This window comes from Sus scrofa, chromosome 15 (genome assembly GCF_054392235.1).
Source record: "Sus scrofa isolate SSC_HxYL_T2T_F1_AM1 chromosome 15, Sscrofa_HxYL_maternal_Yorkshire_Landrace_v2.0, whole genome shotgun sequence".
Taxonomy (NCBI): domain Eukaryota; kingdom Metazoa; phylum Chordata; class Mammalia; order Artiodactyla; family Suidae; genus Sus; species Sus scrofa.
The window spans coordinates 16,941,971-16,964,835 of record NC_139397.1 but is presented as its reverse complement, the minus strand read 5'-3'; the positions used below and the strand labels follow the sequence as shown (position 1 = coordinate 16,964,835).

The 22,865-nt window shown below is 38.1% G+C and overlaps 2 protein-coding genes across 5 annotated transcripts in view; one reads left to right on the top strand and one right to left on the bottom strand.

Moving 5' to 3' along the window:
• LYPD6B (LY6/PLAUR domain containing 6B) overlaps positions 1–22,865 on the top strand; it is a 224,042-nt gene that overhangs the window by 179,573 nt on the left and 21,604 nt on the right. For all 4 annotated transcript variants that reach the window (XM_021074898.2, XM_084998668.1, XM_084998667.1 and 1 more), the window contains one exon: positions 9,079–9,132. The gene's annotated coding sequence lies outside the window, so the exon portion shown is untranslated. The remainder of the gene's footprint in view (positions 1–9,078; positions 9,133–22,865) is intronic.
• LOC106506169 (uncharacterized) overlaps positions 1,808–22,865 on the bottom strand; it is a 241,299-nt gene continuing 220,241 nt past the window's right edge. Inside the window, exons 4-5 of the mRNA XM_084998664.1 lie at positions 8,234–8,352; positions 1,808–3,228 (exon numbers count right to left, since the gene is read on the bottom strand). Of these exons, the coding sequence (XP_084854790.1) occupies positions 8,261–8,352 (92 nt within the window). The 3' untranslated portion in view covers positions 1,808–3,228; positions 8,234–8,260. The remainder of the gene's footprint in view (positions 3,229–8,233; positions 8,353–22,865) is intronic.

Genomic DNA, 22,865 nt, shown 5'->3' with positions numbered 1-22,865 from the left:
CTGCAACCTCATGGTTCCTAGTCAGATTCATTTCCACTGCGCACAACAGGAGCTCCAAGGCTCCACCTAGTATGCCTCTGTAAGGTATTAAGTTCCTGAGGTTCTGGAATTTTCCTTGAGGGATTTAATAACCAAATCAAGCTTGTTAGAATACTGATTATTGCTACTGCTGCTGTTTTCCCAATGGAAGCTCCCAATTCTATGTTGATACTTTTCTCCTACACTTTAACCTCTTTCTCTCTTTCTTATACAGACTTGCAACCTTTAACTGTTTTGAGTTAATGGTGAGAAATCTACAGCTAATCTTTGCTGTAAAGTATGTAATAAGAACTAGCCATGTCATTTTTAACATTCTTTTTTTTATCATAGTTGATTTACAATATTGTGTTAATTTCAAGGGTACAGCAAAGTGATTCAGTTATATACTTTTTCAGATTCTTTTCTATCATAGGTTATTAGAAGATTTGACTATAGTTTCCTGTGCTATACAGTAGGCCCTTGCAGATTAGCTGATTATCTAATTTACACACAGTAGTATCTGCTAAGGCCAAATTCCCAGTTTATCCCTGCTGCCACTTTCATCTTTGATAACCCTAAGTTTGTTTTCTATGTCTATGAGTCTACTTCTGTTTTGAAATTAGTTCACTTGTATCATTTTTAGATTCCACCTATAATTTATATCATATGGTATTTGTCTTTCTTTTTCCGACTTGACTTTTCAGAATCTCTAGTTGCATCTGTGTTGTGAGAATGGCATTATCTTGTTCTTTTTTTATAGTATTCCATTGTATATATATGTACCACATCTTAGTTCATTCATCTGTCAGTGGACATTTAGGTTGCTTCCATGTCTTGGCTATTATGAATAGTGCTGCTGTGAGCATTAGGGTGCATGTGTCTTTTTTCAAATTATGGTTTTCTCCAGATATATGCCCAGGGGTGGGATTGCAGGATCATATGGTAACTATATTTTTAGTTTTTTAAAGGAAATATCCTCATTTAAGTGTAGTTTGCATATGCAAGTATTTTATTATTAAATCCATTGTCCCATCAAGTACTCCTTAAAAGAAAATGTGACTTTGCCTTTATACCTCTTTTCTTCATCCCATGATATCAGCAAACATTTGGGCTCCTGCTCTGTGCCAGGAGGAGATGAAAGACTACTCCTGCCTTCAGGAAGCTTGAATGGGATGAGAGAGAGGGAGACAGATACTGGCTTTGCGCACACCTTCTTCTTCCCATGGAAGAATCTGATGTTTGGTTTGTATTGTTGTGTGGGCTTCTAGGGCATTCAGGGATTAAAGGCAGGGTTTATTGGGGACCAAATAAGGAAGTCATTGAGGAGAATAATTGTTCAAGTTTAGGGCTTCAAACTCTATTCTCACATTAACCTGGAAAAACAGCGGCAGCAATTGCCATCTGCTAACACACCCCCCATGGACAAGAAGTCAGTGTTCCAGGCTGGTCGGCTTCCTGTGAGCAGAGCCAGAAAAGGAGCCCTGATTAGAGCAATTAGAGTAACTCCCTGAGCTGGTTCATAATTTGCTTAATCACATTCATTTCATTGAACTATGTTTTTGGCTTTAGGGGGTTTTAGGGGAAAATATGCAAAGTTTGGGGAAAGGGAAAGGAAGCAATTAGAGAGAATTCAAGTTGATCCTCCTCCTGAGTCACTTTGGGTTTGTCAGAAAAGAAAGCAAATGACATCAATGACCAGGTGTAAATATAAGGAAACTGATTTGGAAAATGGGTCCTTTGAGTCTTGTTTGGGTGAGAATCATGAGATCACAAAAGGAGGCAGCTGCTAAGTTCCAGAAACCTGTTTATGTAAGCCCAGAATTTGAATAATGCAATAAATGGAGTGTAATGCATATATTTAAATATTTATGGACAAATGGCTATCATTTTTTAGCCTGCTCTGCTGTGGTTCCATGACTTGATACAATTGCTTTTAAGTGATCGTTTTTTTAGATGCTAGAAAGGAGGCATTGTACAGAAGATGAGAATCACAGCAAACTAAACAAAAATGAAGAGACTACTATAAACCAAATATATCCACAATAGCCAACTATATTTAAGAAATTTTGAATGCAGTTTAGTGTAGAGATTAAGATAGAGGAGTTTGAGGGAGTTTTCTTGTGGCACAGAGGGTTAAGGATCCAGTGTTATCACTGCAGTAGCTCAGATTGCAGCTATGGTGTGGGTTCTGTCCCTGGCCCGGAAACTTCTACATGCCACAGGCATGACCAGAAAAACAAAAAAACAAAAAACAAAAAACAAAGAGGAGTTTAGAATTGGACCTGAATTTTAATCCTATTCTCTGACTTACTAGCTTTGTAGTCTTGGGTAAGTTACTTATCCCCTCTTTAAACATCAAATTTTTCAGCTATAAAGTAGTGGTAACAGTAGTACCCACCTCATAGGAGCACCATGAGAATTAAATGAATTAATGGTGCTCAGTGTCTGACACCCATAAGCCCTCGGTAAATGTTAGCTTAAAAAAGGAAGTTGTGGAGTTCCCACTGTGGCTCAGCGGGTAACGAACCCAACTACTATCCATGAGGATGCGGGTTCAATTCCTGGCCCTGCTCAGTGGATTAAGGATCCATTGTTGCCCTGAGCTGCAGTGTAGGTTGCAGACATGGCTCAGATCTTAGATCAGGTGTGGCCATGGCTGTGGCTGGCAGCTGTAGCTCTGACTGGGCCCCTAGCCTGGGAACTTACATATACTGTGCTGCAGTCCTAAAAAGAACCAAAAAAAAGGAAGTTGTGGAGGCAACCATCAGCAAAGCATGAGCAAGCCAGATCTCGGAGAGCTACCACTTTGTTTTAGGGACTGAAGCCACTGAAGTGAACAAAACGATGCCTGGCATGTGGTAGGTGTTCCCTAACTAATGATTGAACAACTGAAAAAACGGGTTTCATGCATTTAGGGTGTATAAACTGGATTAGTCTATGAGATTAATTTAAATGTGCATATTAAATGAGAGAAGTATAAAGAAAGAAGTAATGGGTGAAAATTTTGAGTGTGACAGATGTCTATTTCAAACTTATTAGCTGAAAAAAGTTCATCCTCTCACTTCCCATCAGAGACACAGAGTATGATTCCCTTTTCTTCCCTAAGATGAAATGATTTAGGGGAGCTGTTTTGTAACGTTCTGCATGCTGTGCTCCTGGCAGCATCTCTGGTCCCTTCCTCTTTGTCTTGGACCGTGGTCAGAAGAGACACTGTAGGGGAGAGACAAGCACATATTTAAACTGCTGATTAAAAACCTTCTTTTATCTGTTTACTTCCACATTGTGACAATTTAGTATCTCCTTGTGATGGAAAAGACAGGCTTGGAGATGCCAGATCCCAGAGTCCAACTGCATTTCTGTCCTCCATTTGTAAACAGGCCATGCCCAGTTCTCTTCTAAACTCTCCCATGAAGTGGTGGGCTGGTTGGTTCTGCCCTTGTCTGTGTGCAGTGCTTTCCTCTGCTCCCTGTGTTCCACCGGTGGGAAAAGGGAATGACAGTCTCTGCCTAACCCTCATCTGAAGTCATTTCTCAGACAAGATGTGATGAACAAATACTGCCTTGGGAGGAAGACGTACAAATTTGCCAAAGAGAGGAATGCAGGTCTGGGACCTCCCAGCTGAGGATTATGCAAATCACTCAACACTGGTCAAATCAATATTAGGAAAGTAAATTAATTTCCATTTGTACCAGAGCTAATTAGTCCAAGGAAAATGGTGACAGAGGATGTATTCTGTAACTTCGCAGGAGACAGCCCTGGAAGTCTGGTTCCAGAGAGAGTTTTCAACATATTCACCTCTAAGATATTACACGCGGGTAGCTAGTATTTATTTTGTACTGTCTCCAAATATTATTCTAAGTGCTTGTGACATGTTAACTCCCTTGAGTTATTATTTATATTATTTATCATATCATTATTTTCATCTCTTTTTATAATGAGGAAACTAATGCACAGGGAGTTTAAATGACTTGCCCGATATTAGCACTAACTTTTAATGCTTGATTCAGTATGTAAGGAAACTGAAATGCTGAGAAACAGCCCCGACACAGCAAAGTATTTAGCGTGTCACTCAGCTAATTAGCAGGAATTTGCCCTTACTGTCTGTGCACAAGGAACCCCTGCATCCTTTTCTGTGGGAGTGGGTTACAGCCCCTCTTACCTAGGAAGCCTTCCTGCTACAGGCTAAGAGAGGGGCCTCCCAGGCCACCTCCCCTTGTCTGATTGAAAGCTGAAATCTGGGATTTCAGAGCCTCAAATGGAGTCCCAGGAGATAAGCCATTTCTCATATTTCAAAGAGCCTAACAAATTTCTCATTTAGGGGCAAGAAAACAATGTGGCTAATGAGTGTGTAAAAACTGTTTTTTGCATTTGTCAAAATTAAGTATATCATGTGAATGTAATAATTACTTTGTGTGAGTCAGATACTTTTCATATCAGTTGTGCTTTTTTTTTTTTTTTGTCTTTTTAGGGCCACCCCCACGGCATATGGAAGTTCCCAAGATAGGATTGAATCGGAGTTGTAGCCACCAGCCTACACCACAGTCACAGCGATGTCACAGATCTGAACCATGTCTGCAACCCACACCACAGCTCATGGCAAGGCCAGTTCCTTAACCCACTGAGCGAGGCCAGGCATTGAACCTGTGTCCTCATGGATGCTAGTCAGGTTCGTTACCGCTGAGCCACAACCAGAACTCCCAGTTGTGGATTCTTAATCTTAAAAATTATCTTCATGGAGTTCCCGTCGTGGCGCAGTGGTTAACGAATCTGACTAGGAACCATGAGGTTGCAGGTTCGATCCCTGCCCTTGCTCAGTGGGTTAACGATCCGGCGTTGCCGTGAGCTGTGGTGTAGGTTGCAGACAAGGCTCAGATCCCGCGTTGCTGTGGCTCTGGTGTAGGTCAGCAGCTACAGCTCCAATTAGACCCTAGCCCAGGAACTCCATATGCTGCGAGAGCGGCCCAATAAATGGCAAAAAGACAAAAAAAAAAAAAAAAAAAAAATTTATCTTCTACATACCGCTTAGACAAATCCTTCTAAATGTGGAATCTTGGGCCTGAACCTTACTTAGGGATGAAAAAATTAGCACCTACTGGCCTGTAGGGAGAGAGCAATGTGTGTTGCTAATAGTCTAAAGTCATGCATGATGTACTCAAATGGATAGAACACTTCAGTTCTACAGGAAGGTAGGCTTCCTGGATGTTTATCTTCCTTACCTACATTCTTAACCCGCTCTTGTATTGCAGGTACCTGTGACTGTGTTCTTATACGATCACAGGAGCTTTACCAATGGAATTTGCAAAATGTAATTAGGATGGGGAATTGTCTGGTACTCGCATCCCTACCACCAATTGATACATTTCAAAGCCAAATAAAAATCCTGTTTTGTATCATCTGCTGTTTGGGTTTTCCAAACCCCACGTCCATTTAGAGAGAACTGTTGAGATTTAACTCTATAGTAGGTGCTTACCCATAAACTATAGAGACAATCAAACTGCTTTAATTTTTGAATAAGTCATGCATTCATATGGATCAAAAATCAAAGCAGTGAAATGAGGCACCCTCTGAGAAATCTCCTTCCCACTTCCATCCCTTATAGTGTATTGTTTACTCTGTTCCTCCACCTGCTTGCATTAATTTCCTGTGTACTGTTACTGAGTGTATTTATGCATATAAGTAAATACATACAGTTTTTAATCCTATCTATGACAATGTATAGTTTTTTATTTTTTAATCCTTCTGTAAGATAAAAATGACATGATATTCATCTTTATCTACATTCATATGTATATATACATATCTCCATTCATATATATGCACACACATATATAGATATATACATATACGACTATATATATTTCCTAGGATTTTTTTCACAGCAGAATGTAGGGAACATCCTCATGTGTGTATATAAATATGTGTGAGTGTACACATACATATACATACCCCACAGAAACACACATACTCTTCTGAAGGGCACTTGGGTTTTTTTCAGTCATTTGCTAGTACAAACAGTGCTGCAATGACTATCATGGCAATATATTATTTTGCATGAAAGCAGACTATCAGTTGACAAAATACCCAGGGGTGAGATTTTGAGTCAAGGGTAAATGCATTTGAAATTCTAACAATGTTCTTTAATTTCTCCTTGGGGTCACATTCCCACCAGCAGTGTATGAAAATGACTGACTTCTCATGGTTTCCTCAAAAGAGAGTTTTAGAAAATATTTTTACCTATTAGACTAGTCAAAATATGGAATTTCTAAAGTATACTTTTAATTTATACTTCTTTTTAAAAAGATGCTCAACTTTTCTCATGTTGTTTAAAAGTTTATTCATTTTTTCTTTGAAATATCTATTAATGTTCTTTGCTATTTTTTTTGTTATGTTGCTGATAAATTTCTCACTGATTTTTAGTAGCTCCCTCCATATTAGTGAGATTATCCATTGTTTTGTGTACAGCATGAGCTGAAAATATTTTGCCCAGGTTATTTGTTTTTTAACTTTGCTTATGATTTTTTTTGTTATTAGAAGTCGTTGTTTAATGTAATTGAATTTATAAAACATTCATTTTATACTTTCTGAGTGTTTAATCATATTCAGAATGGCCTTTCCCAACTCCATGGACGTCACTCGTATTGTATTTTTTTAAATTTTATTACAGAAAATTTTAAGCTTATACAAATTAGAGAAAACAGTAATAATAAACCCCAACTACCCATAATCCAGCTTTAAAAACTAGGAATATTTTGCCAATCTTGTTTTACCTTATCCTCCCATCTATTTTGAGACTATTTAAAGTAAACCTTAGATGTTACATTTTCTTTATATCAACATATATCAATAACATGTAAGAACTTTTTAGAACATAACTTCTATATCATGATTACACCAGTAGTTCCTTGAAATTATCCAATACCATTCTGTGTTTCAAATTTTCTTTCCTGGAACTGTTTTGGCTTTGTTTTTTGTGTGTACCAACCTTATTTTTTTCCCCTGACTACCTAGTTGTCTCAACTCAGCTTCTTAAAGTGTATTCTTACCTTGCTGGTTTGAGATGCCACCTTTACCATATAACAAATTCCCATGTGTATTTGAGGCTGTTTCCTGACTTTCTATTCTGTTCCACTTGCCTTTCTACTCAAATGGCTACCACTGTACTGTTGTATTTACTGTGGCATTACTGACCATTTTAATGTCTTTCATGACTAGTCATTTCCCAAATGAATAGCAAGTCATCTACCCAATTCATGCTGTATAAAAATGGCAGGAAATTATAGTTTACAGTTCACAGCCTTCTCAGATCCATGGTAAGTCTGGTGATTTAGAAATCAACAAGGAGTGGGAGTTGAATATGTGAGAATAAATGTGGTCCCTAAGGAAAGCAATAGTAATAACACTACAGGAAAGTAAATAGTAACAAATTACATAAAAGCTTGAAACCTGGGGCAGGTCCTTATCTGGAGGTAGGCAGAGGAAGCAAAACCAGCAAAGGAAAAAGAACATAGCTTTTGGTGGTTGAAGCATGCTTCTCTCTTGGGTATAGCCAATCCTGGTTCTTTGCCAAAGAGAGGAAGGCCAATAGTAGAGGAGGTTGCAGTATTTGCTGTGCACCTGCCCTAGGGAACCTATCAGAGACAGAAAGTACACTGCGGAGCCAAGAGGGCCCAGGCAAAGTCAAGGAGGCTATATTGTCACACTGCTCTGGGCAGTTCACCAGCCTGGATGGGCAATAACTCTGAACTCCAAGCCTGCTTGTGCACTGGTTTGTGCCTCTGAAGGTGTGAGAGTGAACTTCAACAGGCTCTCTCCAGGGAAAGGATGAAGATGAATTATTATGAATCCTCTTTCCAGGAGAAAGTATTAAATCTACCTAACAAGATACCTTTACTGGAAAAGGCCTGAGAGAGAGGACTTCTAATATGACTTGTTATGGGAGAGACATCTAAAGTATTTAGCAGAGGCAAATCATAATACATGTTATTGGTTTTAAAATGCACATATCTGCTAGACTCTGCACTTCACAAAAGTCCAAAGAATGAGGTGGTCAAAGTACTGGGAAAAGGCCTGGATCCAGAGCGGGTGGAGACTGAACGGGCATGACTGCAAAATGACTTAATTACCCCACAGGCACCCTTTATAACCTTTGGCACAGCTTGTTACCTCCTCATCCAATTTCCTCCTTATAACCTGAAGGTGAGTGCACCGTGCTTACCTCACAGGGATGTGGGGAAGATTAGTTTCAGATGGGAAAGTTCTTTGCTGATGAGTCATGTGGTGTAGTAAATGTGCTCATTTGAGGCTGCACAGCCATGGGTTGCCAGCTGTCCAAACCTAGACACCAAAGGGTAAATGGAAATTAGTCATCATCAAAGTCAGGGGAATGGACTTTGCAAACGGAATTGAGTGTGTAAAGTCAACCTGATGTGGGCATATTCAACGATTCCTTGCTGAGTGTCACCCGTGCATAGGGTGATGGGCAGCTGAGGGGACAGGACGAAAGTCAGTAAGGCATGGCAGCCTGAGGCGCAGGCACCGTGCTGGCTGCTGGAGTGGCTGTTGGCCACAGTGGAAGACAGGAGCCCAGAATTGGAGCAGAATTGGACTCTTGGCCCAGAAGTCAGCTTTGCCATTCATGATGTGAGCTGGACAACAGTTACAGTCAGCTCCACATTCCAGCATACTGTGAATAATCAGTAGGATCACTGGCACTTTATCAGTCCTCTCACTTTCCAGATGCTACCCTTACCAGATCCCTAAGCTTGTCTTTTCTCTCAGGTGTTTTCAGGGAAAAGAATCTTTGTGTTCATTAACAAATGGGGAAGAGAAAAGAAACACCTCTTTTGGCCTCTTTGACTTCCATCATGGCATGCCACTGCTTTAAAAAGTACATTCAAGGTGTGCTTTATTTTAAGCATAAGGTAAAGGGAACTATTTTAGGCATCATCATAAAACACCTTCTCTGCCAATAAGGAGTTTTATGATCTGGAAATTGGTACAGAATATGGATGAGAATTCAATGTACATTTTAAGCTGAACTTTTTTTTTTTTCTCTTTCAGGTGTCCTTGAGTGGTGTTAGCAGTGAGTGAAAGAAGAGAAGAAAATTAAGCAAGGTGAGAACAAGTAAATTTGGAAGGTGAAGTAAGGGGCTTCTCTGGGCAAATGAGGCTAACTAAGACCATTATCACAATAGGAAGATTTGGGACTGCGGAAAGTGAGAGGTAACAAGAGAATAACCAGAGGGCATTTCGGGAGAAAGTCCTTAATTTAAGTGAGAAGCCCATTGTCACATAAAAGCATAGTGTTGTTTCTTGAAATATGAGATTTTTAAGGAAGGAGAGCAGAGCAAAACACCATTACATTAATATGAAATTCTGGTTTTCAATTTATTTTTATTTAAAAATTTTTATACAATTTAAGAATTTGCATTTACATTATTAACAAAAAATATTGACCATATTCCCTGTGTTATGCAATCCATCATTGAGCCTGTCTTAAACCCATTAATTTGTACCTCCCATTCCTCCACCCCATGTTGGCCCCCTGACCCAGTAATTACTAGTTAGTTCTCTACACCTGTGAGTCTGCTTCTTTTTTGTTATATTCACTAATTGTCTTTTTTAGAATCCATGTGTATGTGATATCATGCAGTATTTCTTTCTCTGTCTGACTTATTTCAGTTAGAATAATGCCCTCCAAGTCCATCGAGCTTGTTGCAAATTACAAAATTTCATTCTTTTTTATGACTGAGTGGTACTCGTATGTGTGTGTGTGTGTATGTTTGTGTACCACTTCTTTATCCATTCATCTACTGATGGACACTTAGGTAGCTTCCATATTCCATGTCATAGCCATTGTAGATGATGCTGCTATAAACATTGGTGTGCATGTATCTTTTCAAATTACTGGTTTTATTTATTTATTTTTGGGGGGGATATTGGAGAGGAATTGGAATTTCTAGGTCATATGGTAGCTCTATTTAAAAAAACAAAAAACAAAAAACAAAAAACAACTTCCATGCTGTTTTCCACAGTGGTTACACCAGTTTACATTATCACCAACAGCACAGGAGGGTTCCCTTTTTCCCATATCCTCACCTATATTTGTTATTTGTGTTCTTTTTGATAACAGCCATTCTGACAGGTATCAGGTGATATCTCATTATGGTTTTGGTTTGTATTTCCCTCATGATTATTGATGTTGAGCATCTTTTCATGTGCTTGTTGGCCATCTGTATATCCTCTTGGGAAAAATGTTTGATTCTGCTCACTTTTTAGTTGGGTTGTTTGGTTTTTTGGATGTTGAGTTGTATGAACTGTTTATATATGCTGGATATTATTCTCTTAAAAGGTCATATCATTTGCAAATATTTTCTCCTATTCTGTAGGTTGTCTGTATTTTGTCAATGTTTTACTTTGTTGTATATAGGATTTTAAGTTTAATTAGGCCCCATTTGTTTATTTTTGCTTTTATTTCCTTTTATTTAGGAGATGGATCTAAAAAAAATACTGTTGTGATTTATGTCAGTGTTCTGCCTGTGTTTTCTACTAGGAGTTTTATGGTTTCAGTCTTACTTTTACGTCTTTGATCCATTTTCAGTTCATTTTTCTATATGGTGTAAGGGAATGTTCTAATTTCATTCTTTTATGTGTAGCTGTCCAGTTTTCCCAGCACAACTTATTGCGGAGACTGTCTTTTGTCCATTATATATTCTTATCTCCTTTGTCATAGTTTAATTGAGCCTAAGTACGCGGGTTTATTTCTGGGCTTTCTATCCTAATCCATTGACCTATGTGTATACTTTTGTACCAGCATCATATTGTTTGGATTAATGTACTTTTGTAGTATAGTCTGGAGTCAAGGAGCATGATTCCTCCAGCTCTGTTCTTTCTCAAGATTGTTTAGGCTTTTTGGAATCTTTGTTTGTATACAGATTTTAATTATTTGTTTTAGTTCTGTGAATAATTCCACTGGTATTTGAAGGGGTTGCATTCAATCTGTAGATGGCCTTGGGTAATATAGTCATTTTAACAATATTTATTCTTCCAGTTCAAGAACAGCATATATCTTCCCATATGTTTGTGTCATCTTCAACTTTTTGCATCAACATCTTAGAGTTTTCAGTGCACAGGTCCTTTGCCTCCTTAGATAGGTTAATTTCTAGGCATTTTATTTGTTTTGATACAATGGTAAATGGGATTGTTTCCTTAATTTCCCTTTCTGATCTTTCATTGTTAGTATATAGAAATGCAAGAGATTTATGTGTATTACTTTTGTATCCTGCAACTTTACTGAATTCATTGATGAGCCCTAGTAGTTTTCTGTTGGTATCGTTAGGATTTTATATGTATAGTGTCACGTGATCTCCAAACAGTGACAGTTTTACTTCTTTTCCAATTTGGATTCCTTTTGTTTTTCTTCTCTGATTCCTATGATTAGGACTACCAAAAATGTGTTAAGTAAAAGTGGCGAGAATGGGCATCCTTATCTTGTTCCTGATCTTAGAGAAAATGCTATCAGCTTTTCACATTGAGTATGATATTAGGCATGAGTTTTTCATACCTGGTCTTTATTGATTTATGTTCAATGAGCATTGCCCACTTCCTGTAGAGTTTTCATCATAAATAGATGTTGAATTTTATCAAAATTGCATCTACTGCAATGATATTATGGTCCTTATACTTTAATTTGTTCATGTGCATCACAGATTGATTTGCAGATATTGAAAAATCCTTGCATCCCTAGGATAAATTCTACTTGATTATGGTGTATGATTCTTTTAATGTGTTATTGAATTTGGCTTGCTAATATTTTGTGAGAATTTTTGCATCTATGTTCATCAGTGATACTGTCCTGTAATTTTATTTATGTCTATGACATCTTTGTGTGGTTTTGGTATCAGGGTGGATGGTGACCTCATAGAATGAGTTTGAAAGTGTTCCTTCCTCTGCCATTTTTTTTTCAGAAGGATAGGTATAACTCTTTAAATGTTTGGTAGAATTCACTTGTGAAGCCTTCTGGTCCTAGACTTTTGATTGTTGGAAGTTTTAAATTTCTGATTCAGTTTCATTACTGGTAATTGGTCTGCTCATATTTTCTAGTTCTTTCTGGTTTAGTCTTGGGAGATTTTACCTTTCTAAGAATTTGCCCATATCTCCTAGGTTGTCCATTTTATTGGCATATACTTATTCATAGTAGTCTGTTATGATCCATTTTATTTCTATGGTGTTAATTGCAAATTCTTCTTTTTCATTTACAACTTTGATTTGTGTCCTCTCCCTTTTGTTTTCCTTTATGAGTCTGGCTAAAGCTCCATCAATTTTGTTTATTTCTTCCAAGAACCAGCCTTTAGTTTCATTGATCCTGTATATTTTTTTTCAGTCTCTGTTTCATTGATTTCTGCTCTGATCTTTATGTTTTACTCTATTCTACCAATACTGGGTTGTGTTTATTATCCTTTCTCTAGTCTCTTTAGGTGTAAGATTAGGGTGTGTAGATTTTTCTTGTTCCCTAAGTTTGTATCATTATAAACTTCCTTCTTAGAACTACTTTTACTGAATCACATGGATATTGGATTGCTGTGTTTTCATTTGTCTTTAGGTGTTTTTTGAATTCCTCTTTGATATATTCATCAATCCATTGTTTTTTTTTCCCCTAGCATAATATTTAGCCTCCACGTGTTTGTGGTTTTTGCAGTTTTTTTTTCTTGAAATTGATTTCTAATCTCACAGCATTGTGGTCTGAAAAGAGGCTTGATTTCATTTTTTTTTTAAGTTATCAAGGCTCGTTTTGTAGCCTAGCATGTGATTTATTCTAGAGTATATTCCATGTACATTTGAATGTGTTTTCTGCTGCTTTCAGATGGAATGCTCTATAAATATCAATTTTGTCCATTTGGTCTAATGTGTTATTTAAGGCCTGTGTTTCCTTACTGATTTTCTGTCTTGATGACCTTTCCATTGATGTAAGTATAGTGTTAAATTCCCCCACTATTATAGTGTTATTGTTGATTTCTTCTTTTATGGCCGTTATCATTTCCCTCATATATTTAGGTGCTCCTGTGTTTGGTGCTTATATATTTACAATTCTTGGATTGATCCCTTAATCATCATATAGTAACCTTCTTTGTCTCTTGTAACAGTCTTTATTTTAAAATATCTTTTGCCTGATATAAGTATTGCTATTCTGGCTTTCTTTTGATTTCCATTTATATGGAATACCTCTCTCCATCTCTTCACTTTCTGTCTGTATGTGTCCCTAGATCTGAAATGAGTCTCTTGTAGGCAGCCTATATACAAGTCTTGTTTTTTGTATCCATTAAGCCAATCTTTTGGTTGGAGTGTTTAGTCCATTAATATTTAAGGTAGTTATCAACATGAATGTTCTTATTGCCATTAAAAAATTGTTTAAAAGGGGCAATTTTCCCCTTTCTTTTACTCTCTTCTCTTTGTGATTTTATGACTATCTTTAGTGTTATGTTTAGATTCATTTTTTTTGTGTGTGTGTGTATATATCTATTATGGAATTTTGGTTTGTGGTTACCATGGATTTTTATATAGCAGTCTGTATATATACATGATTGTTTTAAGTTGCCAATCTCTTAAATTCAAGTTCATGTTTAAACACTGAATTTAGGAGTTCTCTTATGGTGCAATGGGTTAAAGATCCAGTGTTGTTACTGCAGTATCTGGGGTTGCTGACCTGAGAACTACCACATGCTGTGGGTATGGCCAAAATAGAAGAAAAAAAACTCTGCATTTGTACTCTCTTCCTCTCAGAGTTACTATTTTTGACATCATATTTTACACCTGATTGATTTGGCATCCTTCAACTGCTTATTGTGGACACAGATGATTTTACTACTATTGTTTTTTAACCTCCCAAGTAGCTTTGGGTGTAGATGAGTTCGTATCTTTCTTGTATGTTTGCCTTTACTGATGTGTTTTTTCACTTCTGTAATTTTCATATTTCTAGTTGTGGCCTTTTCTTTTGCTTAGGGAAATTCCCTTAACATTTCTTGTAAAGCTAAATTGGCAGTGCTGAATTCTTTTAGCTTTTGCTTGTTTGTGAAATTTTGATTTCTTCATAAAATCTGAATGTGATTCTTACAGGGTATTCTTGATTATAGGTTTTTCCCTTTTATCACTTTAAACATGTCATGCTACTCTGTTCTGGCCTGCAGGATTTCTGTTGAAAAATCAGCCAATAACCTTATGGGAGTTCGTTCCCTTGTATGTTATTTGTTGCTTTACTCTTGCTGCTTTTAATATTCTCTTTTTATTTTTAACATTTTAATTACAATGTGTCTTCATGTGTTCTTCTATGGGTTAATCCTGTATGAGATTCTCTGTGCTTCCTCAATTGACTGTTTCTTTTCCCAGGGAAGTTTTCAGCTATTATGTCTTCAAATATGTTCTCAGACCCTTTTTCTCTCTTCTTCTTCTGGGACCTCTATAATGCAAATATTAGTTTGCATTATAGGCTTGGTGTTGTCCCAGAGGTTTCTTAAACTGTCCTCACTTCTTTACATTATTTTTTTCTGTTCAATGGCAGTGATTTCCACTACTCTGTCTTCCAACTTATTGATCCATTCATTCTTCTGTATCATTTAGTCCACTATTGATTCCCTCAAGTGTATTTTTCATTTCAGTTATTGTATTCTTCATCTCTGATTGGTTGTTCTTCATATATTTTGTTTGTTAATACTTTCTAATTTCTCACTCTGTGCATCCTGAGTTCTTTGATTATCTTCACTATCCTTACTCTGAACTCTTTCTCAGATAAGTTTCCTATATCTACTTCATTTAGTTCTTTTTTTCTGGGGTTTTATCTTGTTCCTTCATCTGGAACATATTCCTCTGCTGCCTCATTTTTTTCTAAGTTGCTATTTGTATTTTTATGTGTATGGTTGTTTGGTTACATTTCTCAACCTTGGAAAAGTGAACTTCTGTAGGAGGCATCCTATGAGTCCCAGCATTTCACTCCCCTCTCATCATCCAAGCTAGATGCTCTAAGCTTTCCCCAGAAGAGGGCTTTGTGGGTCCTTCTGTTGTGGTGAGGTATCTGGGCAGTCTGGTAGGCTTCATTGGCCCTAGTTGGTTGCTAGACTTTGCCTCGTATGGATACTGCTGGCTGCTGTTTAGTGGGATATGGCCATGAGGTGGTTGGCTGAAGAATATAAGTGGGTTCTGGGGCCAGTGCTGGCTCATTGGTGGGCACATTCAGGGTTCTGAGTACTCTAGGGCTGTTGCCCACCCACTGGCAGGTGAAGTTAAATCCTAGAGTTAGTGTCAGACTAATGGTAGACAGAGCTATTTACCATAATCTGGCTGCAGGGCCTAGGGATCCCATAGCTTATTTCAAATTGCTGAGGGTATGTGTTGGGGGAATGGGGACAGTTCCTGATATAGTTGAATATGGGGTCTGGGGTGTCCCAGTGTTTGCTTTGGCCTGCCAGTGGACAAAGCAAAGGCCCAGCTGGTCCCAGGATAAAGATTGTAGTTTTCTTGCTTCTGGTGTCTGCCCTCTAGTGAGTATGGGTGATCTAGAGGCCAGTACAGTCTTCCTGGAAAGAAGGGCCAGTGCCTGCCCACTAGAGGGTGGAACTGGGTCTTGGCCCTCTGGTGGACAGGGTCATTTGCAGAGGCAGCTCTGGACTCATAAAGTCTTAAGACAGCCTATATGCTGATGGATGGGGCCATATACACACCCAGTTAGTTTTTTGGCATGAGGCAACCCAGGACTGGTACCTAAAGGCTGTTAGGTAGGGCCAGGTTTTAGTGCTAATGAGCCAAGATAGCAGCAGCCAGCAGCATTGATCACCAGTGGAATGCTCCCAAATATGGCTTCCACTAGCCTGAGCTGCAGCCACATGTCCAGTAGACTCTCCAAAACCAGCAGGTATGTCTGGCCCAGGTTCTTATCAAATTACTGCTTTTGCCTGGGTCCTGGTGTGCATGAGATTTTGTGTGGACCCTTTAAGGACCCTTGCCCTTTAAGGTGAAGTCTTTATTTTCTCCAGCCCTATGGGGCTCCTAAAATTAAGCCCTGATGGCCTTCAGAGCTCTGGGTGCTCCTCTTCTTGGTGCAGGATCCTCAGGCTGAGGAACCTGAGCTGGTGCTCAGAAATCTCTCCTCTGTAGTGTTATTCTCCAGTTTATGGGTCATCAATATGAGGGTATGGGAACTGATGATATCTCAAGTCAGCCCCTCCTACTTGTTTTGTTGTGGTTCTTTCTTTATGTCTTAGTTATAGATCTTTTCTGGTAGGTTCCAGTCTTTTTCATTGCTTTTCTGCAGATATTTGTGATTTTTGTGTGCTCCTGAGAGGAGGTAAGCTCAGGGACTTTCTTCTCTGCCATCTCGGCCACTCCACTCAGTGAACTTATTATATTTAAATAAATGTACATTTCTGTGCAGATATGTATTAGGTTTTATGATGCAGAGTACAACCTTGAATACACTAAAGCTTCAGTGGTTCATAATAATGTGTTCATTTTTCTCAGCTCTTTTATTGAGTTTCAGGAATTTTGTGCCTCTCTCCTCCCTCCCCTCCCCCTTGTTTAATGATGTTCTTCAGTGATGTTAGGAGCAAAAAAAGCTGGATTTTGGTGGGCTTGTGATATTTTCATGTGATTAAAATATTATTTAGTGAGATTTATCTTCTGGTTAGTATTCTCATTTTCTTTCTAATGCTTTAATTCTTTTTTTAATAATGATTTTTATTTTTTCCATTATAGCTGGTTTACAGAGTTCTGTCAATTTTCTACTCTATAGCAAGGCGACCCAGTTACACATGCATGTATACATTCTTTTTTCTCACATTATCATGCTCCATCGTAAGTGGCTAGTTCTAGTTCCCAGTGTTATACAGCAGGATCTCATTGCTTATCCATTCCAAAGGCAATAGTTTGCATCTCTTAACCCCAAATTCCAAATCCATCCCACTCCGTCCCCCTCCCCTTTTAATGCTTTCATTCTTACCTTGATTGGTTTATAGCATTGATGCAATTGTTAGTTTTCTATGACCTAAGAGCAACAATTGCACTTAATGCTTTCTCAGTAAAGAGTACTGTTTATTCACTGCAACTGTTCCTGCTGTAACAGCAAGTTCTGCTGTTTGGTTCAATATGGCTCTTTACTGGGTGCTTCAAGCCTGGATTCAAGGCTTAGTCAGGGTCCTGGTGGGAACCAGATGGCATATTAATACTGGTGTTATTTGAGAAAGTGAATAAGGGGTGGTTTACAAAGGTGTAGTCTAGATTAGGGAAATCATCAAGAGACGTCCCAGCCTCTAGGGTTAGCAACAGAGGGAAGCCATTTCTATTGTACAGGTTTAAAGGATAAGGTAAAAAGTTTAGCAATACCCAAGAAAAGGTAGTTGTGGAGTCAGCCGATGGGATGGGAGCTGAGGGACATGATAACAGCCTGGTTGGGAGTTAGGGGAGTAAATACCCTGGTCTCACTCTCTTCCCAGCCTCCAATCTGCCAGTTCCTACCACTGGCAACACCAAATTGGAAGCCAGCAGGAAAGAAACTTGTGTGCTTTGTCTTCATAGCTCGGCTTCCCAGGGCCAGAGCAGGGTGGGAGAGGTTGGAGGGTGGAGTTGAAGGAGCAAGAAGGGAAAGCTTCACCCTTTTAGGATAGCTTGGGGAGATCGTGTGTTCATGAGTGAGAAATAATGGAACTAGGCCTTTAAAGAAGAGTGGGAAATACAAGCTAATAACACATATGAGAGCACATGTTGCTTTTTAAAGCAAACTTTATGAGAACCTCCCATTATTCATGAGCATAAACAAAGAATATAGATTTATCAGAAAGAAGATAAATGAAAATGCTCCACTGAGGCTTCAATACTGTTCCCACATATATTCTAGGGTAGTTTTCTTAAAATTGCTTGTCAGAGGAATTTTATATTCTTCTCTCATAAATGTTCAGATAATCATAACATTTGAGAGCTGCAAATATATATATTGAATTTTGATCTCAAGTCTAGCTGGATATGGCATAATTGTAATGATTTCAGCTGATATGTAATTCATTGAGGACCATAAATCTCTATGTTTAGCTTTTTAATCCATTTAATAATTTGGCAAAATAGCAGTGGGTAGGGACTTATTCATTTTCCTTTAATTCCACAAAACTCTACAAAATGGTTTTTAATATTTCTGTTTTACTGATGAAGAAACAGTCTAAGAGTGTAGAGGGATCAGCCAGAGGTAGTAGATCTGACTAATAACAAGGTCAGAATTTATATCCAGGCCTGAGAGCCTCTCAAGGCCATTCTTCCCCTGTTATAGTAGGCAGCATTTACACTTGACTTTACCCTTGTGGGATTGTGAACTATTGCTTAAATGTCATTTTTCATGTTGCAATTAAAACACTATTTAATGTACATAATTTTTCTGTTTCCTCTGGGAATATAAAATTATGCACATATATATCTTTATATATGTACATTTCCTTCTGCTCCTAGTGGTAATAGTGACAATTTATAGAGCAAGTGACATGTTATAACTTTGTTATATATGCAGAATGTAGAAATTTTTTATTAGGATTGCTTTTATAAGCTTGTCAGCTTCCAGAGAGTGCTTTGAATAATCTGCTCTGGATTTTGTGACTATGCAAAAGTCAATATGATACGCTTTTGCCCTTGCATGTAGTTTGTTGTTGGTTTTAAAATGCCCTCTTATTTCAGAACGATACCAATGAACATGTTCTTGTATAACACATTTTTAGATATAGAATCAAGTAGAATTTGAGCTAGTGTTATCAGCAATGGTCAGTGGCTTAAAGCCTCGGGATAGAAGAAAGACAGTAGGACCAATGCGTAGCAACAGTTCTGCATCCTAAAGCTTCCCTAATTGAGAGATAACCAGGCAGGCACCGAAAGCAGCTGACAAGATTGGTAACACAGTACCTTAAACAGAGTTCTGGAGACATTTTTATCACTGGGCACATGGCTCTTAAGTATTTAATTCATTGAATGAGATGCGTGTATGTATGTGTATATTATGTGCATATACACAGACACATAGCCAAATGAACTTATTTGACTGCTGCTTCAGTATAGACATTCCACCGTGTTAGAATACATACAGAGAGACCCAAATGAGAAATGTATCTGTATACACACTTCATTTTTATGTTCACTTTTCTGTCAGCTGAGACTAAATGAAGTCAGACGTGCTAGCCATCACGCCTTTGACTCTGAAAGCTCTGTTTTCTCAGCTGTGCACTGTATGCCGTGTGTTAGAAAATGCATCCTGGGGATGACACGCCTCCACTCAGCCAGTTTGAAATAATGGGTCCTTAGCCAGCTGTTGGACATTTCAGCCCAGATTTCTATTATGAGAGGTTTGATTGGTTATTAAAAGAAATGAGTTCAGTACAGCAAGTGACGACCGGGAACATAAAAACAACGTCTTCCATGCCCAGCCTATGCTGCCACTCCGTTTATATATCCACGCAGTTCTGCCAGTGAAATCGCCTGTTAACAGCACCAAACACCTGCGTGCCTGCAGCTCCCCTGCAGAACTTCTGTCCAGTTATTATATCTTCCTCACAAATTTAAAAACACCCCTCTCCCATGGAAAAGAAAATGATATCCCTTACTTGCTTGCCTGACAGCAGAAATATCTTTGTAAAATTACCTCTTAATATTATGCCCTTGGTTTTTGTTTTTGTGTTTGTTATTTTTTAAGAAATGGCCAAATAAGTGATGCATCTGGAGCTCTTCAAAACAAATTTTGGGCATTATCCATATGTTGTTTGGTGCTCTCCATGTAAAAATGCATAGGGCCCATTAATTTGAGAATTAAGTATCAGGGAAAGTTTCTTTCTTTTTTTTTTTTTTTTTGTCTTTTGTTGTTGTTGTTGTTGCTATTTCTTGGGCCGCTCCCGCGGCATATGGAGGTTCCCAGACTAGGGGTCAAATCGGAGCTGTAGCCACCTTCCTACGCCAGAGCCATAGCAACGCGGGATCCGAGCCGCGTCTGCAACCTACACCACAGCTCACGGCAACGCCGGATCGTTAACCCACTGAGCAAGGGCAGGGACCGAACCCACAACCTCATGGTTCCTAGTCGGATTCGTTAACCACTGCGCCACGACGGGAACTCCGGAAAGTTTCTTTTAACAAAGAATGGGAACATGTGTCTCACTTGACTCTAAGGAAGTACAGAGCAAAGGGTAACCCAAAGCAGAGGGACAGCATTCATGGATCTTCATTATTTCTCTCATGCTGTATGGTTTTTACGTCATATTTTGGGGATATTCATGCATAAGCGACTTTGCGTAAGCCTTCCAAAAAATCACTTATGGAAGTAAACTGGGTAAAAATTGTCCAACCCATGTGAAGGATACTCTCAAATTTAATTAACTAACATTTTTATTAGGTTCTTACCATTTTTTTTCCTTTTTTTCCCCCTTTTAAAAATATTTTTATTTTTTACCTGCATCATATGGAAGTTCCTAGGCTAGGTGTCCAATCGGAGCTACAGCTGCTGGCCTATACCATAGCACAGCAATGCCAGATCCGAGCTACATCTACAACCTACACAACAGCTCATGGCAATGCTGTATCCTTAGCCCACTGAGCAAGTCTAGGGACCGAACCCATATCCTCACAAGCACTATGTCGGGCTCTTAACCCATTTAGCCACAACGGGTACTCTGGTTCCTAACATTTGTCCAAATACTTCAACAAAATGTAACCAATTTTGATTCCGTTAAAAAGAAGTCCAGTTTCCACTTCCTAAACATTTAAGCTTTTAAATTTTGTGCATGTGGAGTTTTTACCTCTTACTCCTCCAGTGTTATAGAAAGCCTTCTCAAAAGAATGTAAAATTATATCTTTGACGAAAATGCACTTGAAAAGCTATTACTTTGGAAGTGTCTTTTAGCTTTTCCTTTAAGTCACATTTGTAAAATTGATTAGACTGTTTCATCACCCAAATAACACATTTAAGGTCCTGTATTAATTCATGATTAGATTTAAAATTGATCTGTGTAATGACATTATTTTAAGGTTAGCACTATTTTAGACACTATGTTGTATCATGTTGCATGTAGCAGAAAAACTAACTTTAGCACTGCAAAATGTATAGTTTTATGTTTAGAAATGAGATACTCAGTTCTATAAGCTTTTGATCCTGTGCTTGATGAGATTTTTTTCTATAGTATGATGTCATCTGCATATAATGACAATTTTACCTCTCCCCTTCTAATTTGGATAGTTTCTAGTGTAAAACAAAGTGATTCAGTTATACATACATACATATTCTTTCATGTTCTTTTCCATTATGGTTTATCGCAGAATATTGAATATAGTTCCCTGTGCGATACAGTAGGACCTCATTGTTTATTTTCTTTATAGCAGTTTGTATCTGCTAATCCCATACTCCTTATTTCTTTTTCTTGTCTGGTTGCTCTGGCTAGGACTTCCAATACTATAGTGAATAGACGTGGTGAGAGTGGGCATCCTTGTCTTTTTCCAGGTTTTAGTGGGAAGGCTTTCAGCTTTTTACCATTGAGTATTATGTTGGCTGTGGGTTTGTCATAAATAGCTTTAATATGTTGAGATATGTTCCCTCTATATATACTATGGTGATAGTTCTTATCCTGAATGAGTGTTGAATTTTATCAAATGCTTTTTCGGCATTTCTTGAGATCATCATTTGGTTTTTGTTGTTTCTTTTGTTGATGTGGTATATCACATTGATTTGTATATGTTGAACCTTCCTTGTGATCCTGGGATGAACCCAACTTGATCTTGGTGTATGTGTTGTTCAATTTGGCTTGCTAATATTTTGTTGAGAATTTCTGCATCTTTATTTATCAAAGATAATGTGATTTCTTTGTAATTTTCTTTTTTGGTATTGTCTTTGGTTTTAGTATCAAAGTGATGGTGCCTATATAGAATAACTTTGGGAATACCCTCTCCTTTTCAGTCTTTTGGAAGAGTTTGAGAAGGATCAGTGTAAGTTCTTCTTTGTATGTTTGGTAGTATTTTCCAGTGAGACCATCTACTCCTGGATTTCTGTTTGCAGGGTTTTTTTTGTGTGTGTTTGTCTTTGTTTTTTTTTTTTTTTTTTGTCTTTTGTCTTTTTAGGGCTGCACTCGCAGCCTATGGAAGTTCCCAGGCTAGGGGTTGAATCAGAGCTGCCAGCCACAGCCCCAGCAATGCGGGATCTGAGCCAAGTCTGTGACCTACACCACAGCTCACGGCAATGCCATATCCTTAACCCACTAAGCAAGGCCAGGGATCAAACCTAGTATCCATGAGTGTCCTCATGGATGGATACTAGTTGGGTTCGTTAGCCACTGAGCCATGAAGGGAACTCCTGTAGAGAGGTTTTATTTTCCTTTATATATATATTTTTTTTCTACTGCACAGCATGGACCCAGTTACACATACATATATACATTTTTTCTCACATTATGTGTTCCATGATAATTGACTAAACAGAGTTCCTGAGAGGTTTTTTTTTTTTAATTACAGATTCACTTTCAGTTCTAGTGATAAGTCTGTTCAAATTTTTTTTTTTTGGTTCAGTTTTGGTGGGTGGTATGTTTCTAGAAACTTGTCTGTTTCTTCTAGGTTGCCCAGTTTGTTGGGATAGAGTGGTTCATATTATTCTATTTTTTTTTTATTTCTGTGGTATCAATTGTTGTTTCTCCTTTTTCATTTCTTACTTATTTGCATCCTCTTTCTCTTCTTGGTGAGCCTGCCCAGTGATTTATCAAGTTTGTTTACACTTTCAAAGAACCAGCTGTTTTATTTTATTCTATTGTGTTTAACCTCTGTTTTATTTATTTTCTCTCTGATCTTTATTATTTCCTTCC